This window comes from Mizuhopecten yessoensis, unplaced genomic scaffold (assembly GCF_002113885.1).
Source record: "Mizuhopecten yessoensis strain PY_sf001 unplaced genomic scaffold, ASM211388v2 scaffold5525, whole genome shotgun sequence".
Taxonomy (NCBI): domain Eukaryota; kingdom Metazoa; phylum Mollusca; class Bivalvia; order Pectinida; family Pectinidae; genus Mizuhopecten; species Mizuhopecten yessoensis.
Genome location: NW_018406092.1, coordinates 35152 through 44553, shown reverse-complemented (window position 1 = coordinate 44553; position 9402 = coordinate 35152). Strand labels below are relative to the sequence as shown.

Sequence of the window (9402 nt, the reverse complement as noted above, 5' to 3'; positions counted from 1 at the left end):
GGGGGGTTAAAAAATGAATGAAACAAATCTGAAGATTCCTTGAAGATAATTTTTCATTCAAATGAATTTCATACTTATAATAAACAACATATATCTATCCAAATTTCTAAATTACCTTTTTTTTTGCAAATGAGATTAAATAATGTGTGAGCAACAAGGAGATTTTATGTGTTGAAACAGTCATTTAGAGATATTTACATCCTTAAGTAAAATGTAAATATAAGAACAAGAAAACAGCAAGAATATTAGAGATGATGTGATAGAGAACAAAAACCTACCTCTGCATGTGGCTTGCCTCTGTGCTGACTGAAAATAATAAATATCTCTGTTATAGTAAATCTGAATGTAACCTATGTAATGGTTCACAAAGCACTTCATTTACACATAATACTTATGTAAAGTGATATATATAGTGATATGTATAGTGATATATATAGTGATATGTATAGTGATATATATAGTGTTCCTTTTATCAATGACTGTTTAGACACTTCACTTATAATCTGATAACTTTGAAATTTTGATTTTGATTGGTTTAAGTATTTTCATATTTCAATTACTGAACACCAGGAAATATTTGGCACCGTTGACATTTACTATTAACAGTGAAACAAGAAACACACAAATTCTATGCTTTTGCTTTCTCATACATACTTCCTCAACAATGAACTAAAACATATCAGCTGCAAATTGGAGATCTCCTCTCTCTAAATAAACCTTATCCGTGCATATTTCACAAACTTTTGACTTTCTAACATATGCAAAATATAAAAGCATTTAAAATCTTTGGCTTTCTGATTGCGACATGACTTTAAGTAACATTGTTTTCCCTACAAATTTGTTGAAGAATCTGACCCCACAAAATCAAATCCCTATACAGTATTTCACTATTCTACTCCAATCAAACTTGTTGCAGACCTTTCATTGTCCTCAGGATCATCTGAATCAGCCTGCTTCTTTGTATCAGCGTTCCACATTTTATACTCCCTTTCCAGTAACTGAAGTTATCAACAAACACAACTTTGGTTTGGTTTTATTTTGTTTAACATCCTATTAACATCTACACTGAAGTAGTAATGGGCTGATGATCGATTATAATCGAAAATCGATCGGTTTGACCTTTCCGATTCCAGTTATTGATTACAAATTTCATTATCAATATAATCGGTTCTTCATTAAAATCAAAGTGTTAATGTTTTCAACGTAAAAAATGCATTGAAATGCACAAAAATTGCTTGAAATCCATTCATTATAAAAGAACAAAACATATTGTATAGTTAACAAATCTGTCTATTGACGTTATGGTAGTGTTGTCACTTTATTTTGGTATTCAGTCCACTAAAATTATGAACCGATTATTCAATCGATCATCGATCGGTTTACTACTTCGGATTACAAACCGATTATCGATTATGATTCTATACCGATTGCCCATCACTACATCTAAGGTTATTTAAGGACGTGCCTCCATGTGTGTTGTGTAAGCGTGCAAGTGTGTATGTATGCTGGAGACAAGGTATGTTGGTGTATTTGCCTCCTTGTAATAGTGCGGATCGGATGCCAACTGTATAGTGCTATCTCACTGAAACACCATACCGTGGGCACCCAGCACAGCATTTCACTTTATAACTGCTTTGGTAACATAAATAAATAGAGCAGTAGGATATTGTGACCCAAATTGTGCAATTAACAACAAAGGTCAAAGGTCACACAATATAGTTTACCATGATGTTGAACGTATGACCTTCAAAATATTAAATATCATGGATTTAGCTATGTATACTGTATACCAGGAAATGCTTTCCTTGTCAAACTTTTGCCTTTCACCCATGAAATCAATTTTCGCCCTACGCTAAGTTCTGCTCAACGTTCTGCTTGCCCTTTATATTTGCTTTAATTATAGATTTGCCCTCATAACAGAGGGTAAAAAAGGCAGAAACTTGACTGTAGCAAACATTTCCCGTCGTACGGTATACTAGCTACGGTATACATCAGCAATTTAATCTGAATATTAAAAAAAAAAAATCAAGTGAAATATATAGCACCATTGACCTTTAACCAAGCACAACACTCAGAACCAGATATCAAATCTTGTGATATCTGTGGTATTACAATCTGACCTCACAACCTACACCAGAAGTGTTGACTATATAGGTCACCTTTCCCACAAAGTTCACCTACCATGGACAGATAAGATCACTTAAGGTGCAGTTACTGATGGTGGATGTTTTGAGGTAAAATGAACACTCAAATCTCTTTTAGTGTATAGGAAGTGTTACCTGGAACATGACAGCCACCACAGCTACAGCAACAGAAGGAGCCAGCAACGTCTTCAGTACTTTCTCAGGTGTCTAAAAAAATAAAAATAAAAGATAATTAAAACAGTAGCAAGGCCTCCAATTTGTAATGCCTACACTCAGAACGATTTTTTATGGAATACATCTCAAACAAATTCTGACCATGACTTCTATGTTTGACTGACTAAAACAGTTTCCTTCAAAGTATAGAAATCTATCACAACAACTTGTTGCGATTGACTTCTACACTTAGTTTTCCCTATTCTTCAATCTCTCTGCATACCGGATGGTATCCAAGCAAGGGATAGATGGAACCGACCAAACCTAAATAAGAGAAACAGCATTGACTCTATCCCTGGAACTATTAACACTATAGACTTAATCATCTCAAACATATATTTCAACATAGTGCTCATTCATGATTTTCCATGTGCAAAAAACAAAACTGTATGACATCCAATCTTTACACATTAATTGTGCTATCCATTACGGCATCAGAGTTAAGATACAGCGCTTATCTCCTACATTAAGACACCCTTAATACTCTAGGAGATACGTTCACTTTTGCTCTCTGCATCGCTGGAATACGTCATAGCAAAATAAATCGAAAGCTCAGAGTGTACCACCTTGTGGATGAGACAAGAAGACTACTTTGATCATTTGATGTGCATAAAAATAATCTGTGGATCGCTAAGATAAAATTGACTAGCTTTGAAGTCGTGTATCCTCCTCTGTAATTTTCAAATGACAGGTATCACCCTAGCGATTGGTCAGGTATTTTTTTTACCCGAGACCAATCAAATAGCTAGCTGCATGCTTTAAATTTTGCTATGACATATTCGAGGGGTGCAGAGGGCCCAAGAGAGTGAAACCCCTGGAGCATCGAGGATGGTGGACATTAAGACACCCAGGTAAGATTCCTTGTTATATTGTACATGAGGAAATCCAGCTGAAGCTAGCATTTATGCAAGTATTTAGACATCAATATTTTTTACAATGTATACAACAAAATCTCTCTGGATGTGTGTATCCTAATTACCTCCTTCTCCATGAAGTTAAACTCCTTTGCACAAGTGTACAACATTGTGTGGAAATTTTTGAAATCTGAGAACTTGCTCCTGAATATCTCTCCTATGTGTGCCTGGAAACAATAAAAATCAAATGTGATACACAAGTATAAGGTAGATAGTTTTCAAAGCAATTATGTAGATTATTCTGTGTTTTTATCATCAGGGGTAAAATTCAGTGATATACTATTTGTCTATTATGCTATATGCAAGCATTGTCATGCTGCTCTGGGTAGAAACAGGGCTTTGCTTAAAAGCATTGGGTGGGTTTTGATAAGACTGAACCAGTTTTATCGCTGATAAGGAATGATATGTTTCTATTCTAAATATGCAAAAACAAATGTTAGAATGCCAATTAATAACATGTTCTAGTGTGTAGTGCCTGAATGTATTATAATGTCCACTTACATCATCTGCCACACGTAAAAGTGTAGACAGGGCTACCTTCAGTCCAACTGTACCCAGAATCAGCAGGACACCTTGTGTGGCCTGTAGAAGGAAAACAGATAACTTTGACACTAAAACAACAAGGTTTAAATACCTTTTTTAAAGATTCTTAAAGTTTTCAAATATATTAGTTACACGTACCATTTAATTCCAACTACCTTAAAAATGAAAGGAATGTTCTAAATTTGTAATATTGCTTTGCTTAAGAAAGTTTTGTTAAAATTTTTAAAAAGGTGTAAAACCCGCTAATATTTCTATGAATGGTACCCAGGTATGCATTTCATTGACTTTTAATAATTAGATACCATCACAGCAATCATAAGTAATGTACATGTTGGTATACAGTCCCTGTACATGTTGGTATACAGTCCCTGTACATGTTGGTATACAGTACCTGTACATGTTGGTATACAGTAACTGTACATGTTGGTATACAGTCCCTGTACATGTTGGTATACAGTTCCTGTACATGTTGGTATACAGTCCCTGTACATGTTGGTATACAGTTCCTGTACATGTTGGTATACAGTCCCTGTACATGTTGGTATACGGTACCTGTACATGTTGGTATACAGCCCCTGTACATGTTGGTATACAGTACCTGTACATGTTGGTATACAGCCCCTGTACATGTTGATATACAGTACCTGTACATGTTGGTATACAGTACCTGTACATGTTGGTATACAGTACCTGTACATGTTGGTATACAGTACCTGTACATGTTGGTATACAGTACCTGTACATGTTGGTATACAGTACCTGTACATGTTGGTATACAGTACCTGTACATGTTGGTATACAGTACCTGTACATGTTGGTATACAGTACCTGTACATGTTGGTATACAGTACCTGTACATGTTGGTATACAGTACCTGTACATGTTGGTATACAGTACCTGTACATGTTGGTATACAGTACCTGTACATGTTGGTATACAGTACCTGTACATGTTGGTATACAGTACCTGTACATGTTGGTATACAGTACCTGTACATGTTGGTATACAGTACCTGTACATGTTGGTATACAGTACCTGTACATGTTGGTATACAGTACCTGTACATGTTGGTATACAGTACCTGTACATGTTGGTATACAGTACCTGTACATGTTGGTATACAGTACCTGTACATGTTGGTATACAGTACCTGTACATGTTGGTATACAGTACCTGTACATGTTGGTATACAGTACCTGTACATGTTGGTATACAGTACCTGTACATGTTGGTATACAGTACCTGTACATGTTGGTATACAGTACCTGTACATGTTGGTATACAGTACCTGTACATGTTGGTATACAGTACCTGTACATGTTGGTATACAGTACCTGTACATGTTGGTATACAGTACCTGTACATGTTGGTATACAGTACCTGTACATGTTGGTATACAGTACCTGTACATGTTGGTATACAGTACCTGTACATGTTGGTATACAGTACCTGTACATGTTGGTATACAGTACCTGTACATGTTGGTATACAGTACCTGTACATGTTGGTATACAGTACCTGTACATGTTGGTATACAGTACCTGTACATGTTGGTATACAGTACCTGTACATGTTGGTATACAGTACCTGTACATGTTGGTATACAGTACCTGTACATGTTGGTATACAGTACCTGTACATGTTGGTATACAGTACCTGTACATGTTGGTATACAGTACCTGTACATGTTGGTATACAGTACCTGTACATGTTGGTATACAGTACCTGTACATGTTGGTATACAGTACCTGTACATGTTGGTATACAGTACCTGTACATGTTGGTATACAGTACCTGTACATGTTGGTATACAGTACCTGTACATGTTGGTATACAGTACCTGTACATGTTGGTATACAGTACCTGTACATGTTGGTATACAGTACCTGTACATGTTGGTATACAGTACCTGTACATGTTGGTATACAGTACCTGTACATGTTGGTATACAGTACCTGTACATGTTGGTATACAGTACCTGTACATGTTGGTATACAGTACCTGTACATGTTGGTATACAGTACCTGTACATGTTGGTATACAGTACCTGTACATGTTGGTATACAGTACCTGTACATGTAAAACATGTTTGTTATGTATAATATACAATGGACTTCTTGTTCCACACATAGTGTGGCTGAGTGTAAATAAAAATCTTAAAAATTGAAAAACAGAACTGAACTTACCAGTATTAATATTCTGTAGTTCAGCTTCTCCAGATAAGGCTCTAAGATGACGATGATCTAAAAATGACAACAGAACACATAATGGGTGACTTGACAGCTGTGTCACATATCTGTCATATATTAATATTGTTTGTCACAAAGGCGTGTTTTTGTTTTCACTATCATATTACCTCGAGGGATTGGAGACACAACGTCCCTTACAAGTTGAAAATCTGGTGCAATCATATGATTGCCATTGTCAATACATGTAGTATACAGACCCCTAGTTAATAGCTCATCCATTAATTCCAACAGAGCAAGGAACACAACAGAATCTAGCTTATAGATGATTAATTCATGTCTCAAGATAAGGATAAGTTCTGCCGTGTTATCCTAATAAGCATAACTCACCATAACAGTCACAAGACAGGATGCAAAAAATGACGTTAGAAGCATCTCATTCCCAAATAAGGCAGCAAAGCTGACCAGTAACCCAGTCTGAAAAAAAATGATGTTAGAAGAATCTCATTCCCAAATAAGGCATCAAAGCTGACCAGTAACCCAGTCTGAAAAAATTGAATTGGAAAACAAAGTCTATAAATGTAACAACATCCTGGTAATACAATACACTTCACAAGCCATTCAGATTAAGATGTCTTGCCTGTGCCCTGCTTTGACCATCAATGCACATATCAGAGAAACTAACTTAAACGCAAAAACTTTATGTTAATGGAGATGCTGACAAAGTCAATGGACCATAAAAGGTAGGCCGCATCCAGCATTTGATGCATGGGTTGAGATGTACTTCCTTAGATGCATCTATGGTTCAAGTTTGGTTGGTCTAGCACTTATACTAAGTTAACCGCAAAAACTTAACGTTGACATCACCGCCCTTGCCGGAAAAGCAACAACGTTAACTTAGTCTCACTTCCGCTACTTCATGGCGGCAAGACAAAAACTGCCCCACATCCTCTTTGCATTTAAAGTACCTTTGAATAGTGCTGTCTACAACATTTGGTCAACAGTTTTCAAATAAACTAAAATCATCCCGAGTACTCACCAGCTGACCCATCATGATGACCTTGACCTTGTGTGATCCAATGTAACCAAGGGCGTAGGTAGCAAACACAGCAAGTGTCTGAGTAAGGAGTGCAAACTGGGCAAACTGTTGAAAAGATCATTTAAAACAATATTCTTAGACACAAGTTTAACACATTCATTTTATTCTATCAAACTGAGAAATCATAAGAAAGGTTAAGCTACACAGATTCACTACAAAGTATCAGACTTGGCAAATAGTTGAACAGCAAACTCCTCCGGAAGAACACAGTGTATGATATATTTCCTGTATGTAGGTCAACCATCACAATAACGATGTTGCAAACCATTTTATATCCAGAGACACCTGTTATTTATCAGTATAATCTTATGGTTCTCCGGAAATGTGCAATGTGTTTTCCCGTAAACTCTAATGTTCAAGTACTGAATTATCCACTTCATACTTGCATAATCCTATCAAGCATCAATTATCAGATGCCATTTTTTCTTTTGAATATTTTTCAAAAATTTCTCAAGTTGACAAAGTTGACATTTTTTTTCAACTTTTTGCAAAAAGATTTATTTTTCTTCAACATGTTCATTTCAAATACATTATGATCTTACTGCTCCTGTTTCCATCTGCTTCTTTAGTACTAATCTGGGAAGTCATCAATAGATTCTTCTATTATATTGATATGGTAAAAAAGTAATCATAGAAGTATGTGAGTCACACCAACCTAAATTGTAAAATGTATCTTTGAAAATATTTCTAAACGAATGAATACATAAAGTTAATTACACCCACCTGCCATGCCAACATGAAGCTCACAGTGATGAGGGCAATGAGACCACTAAATTTGTAACTGGGAATACGCATTCTGAAACCAGTAAAATTTGTTACATAAATGTCAAGCTGAATGTCTGATAACAAAGTTAAACCATAGAACACTTACACATCAGACATTCTGACAACTGACCGTCAATGGATGGTCATGCATGAATCTATTAAAGCAATGGTCTGTAAATGTTTCATCAATTTTGAAGTGACTTTCAAAACATCATCTTTTGGTGTTTAGAGTGGACACCATGTTGGCTAAGTGATTGACTAGGATGATTCTAATGCGATAATGTTAAAGTGTTCTCTAGCTGTCATCGATGACAGTGTTGGTGTTAATGATTATGTTAAAGTGTTCTCTAGCTGTCATCAATGACAGTGTTGGTGTTAACGATTATGTTACAGTGTTCTCTAGCTGTCATCAATGACAGTGTTGGTGTTAGCCATTATGTTAAAGTGTTCTCTAGCTGTCATCGATGACAGTGTTGGTGTTAGCGATTATGTTAAAAGTGTTCTCTGTCAACAACAAAGAGTATCGGAATGCCATTTTATCATGATAGCAATTTTCGTTTTGAAAAAATTGTTCTTATGATGCTTTGGAGTTTTTGAAATTGTCCGTTATAAGTTCATTAACCCTTTGCCACAAACAAGCCTACACAAAACAGCGCTGTGCATCAATGAAGAAAATGTAAAAAGTTTACTGTGAACAATGTTGCAGCACTTCCATTTGCGCTTACATGTGGCAAAGGGTTAAATCCATATTGGTGCAAAATTGTTGACTTAATACATGTATAAGTAAAAACCTGACACTTTGCCTGATTGATCAACCTATACCAAGCCTTACTTGATGACGTGTGTGACTAGTAACCTATACCAAGCCTTACTTGATGACGTGTGTGACAAGTAACATCTGGACCACAAAGACTGGGTAGGCGAAGCTCTCCCTCAGGGGTGGAGTCCACATAGATCTGGTGCACTACGAGTTACAAAAATACACTGATTGGTGTTTGTTTTCAAAATTCTTTGGAATTGCAAAACTAAATATTTTGTTCCTTTATGAACTAATTGTAAAAAAAAATCAGCAAAGTATAGCTATAATGTGGTGCTATTCAGCAATAAACATATTAAATAAACCCAAAGAATTCTATGTAAAACAAATTGTGATCCTTCAATCATTCAAGCTATTTTCATGGTAAACAGACTTGGACGTAATGACCAATTTGTTTATAATCAATATTATAGAATATGTCATATAGCTAAACATGTGTTTTCAGACCATTGTTTTCCAGTGATAATAATTAAGAAACGATGAACATATTTATATATACTATACAGGGTAAAAGAAAATGTAAAAAAAATAATCACTAAGGCTGTTTTGGACGGAGTTACATATTATCCATATATTTTCCAATCCCTTGGCCCTGTTTCTTCCATATATACACACATATGTTGGTTATGTCTAATTTCCCTCACAAATATAACATGATGTGCTTTTGTGTCTACCACAGTAACTATAAGTGGTTTTGTGTCTACCACAGTAACTATAAGTG

At 35.7% G+C, this 9402-nt stretch overlaps 1 protein-coding gene across 1 annotated transcript in view; it reads right to left on the bottom strand.

The window, feature by feature from the left end:
* LOC110450878 (probable C-mannosyltransferase DPY19L1) overlaps nt 1-9402 on the bottom strand; it is a 44778-nt gene that overhangs the window by 11746 nt on the left and 23630 nt on the right. Inside the window, exons 8-17 of the mRNA XM_021498651.1 lie at nt 8737-8828; nt 7823-7895; nt 7040-7144; nt 6391-6477; nt 6001-6057; nt 3773-3853; nt 3337-3438; nt 2280-2351; nt 919-998; nt 279-306 (exon numbers count right to left, since the gene is read on the bottom strand). Coding sequence (XP_021354326.1) covers nt 279-306; nt 919-998; nt 2280-2351; nt 3337-3438; nt 3773-3853; nt 6001-6057; nt 6391-6477; nt 7040-7144; nt 7823-7895; nt 8737-8828 — 777 coding nt within the window. The remainder of the gene's footprint in view (nt 1-278; nt 307-918; nt 999-2279; nt 2352-3336; nt 3439-3772; nt 3854-6000; nt 6058-6390; nt 6478-7039; nt 7145-7822; nt 7896-8736; nt 8829-9402) is intronic.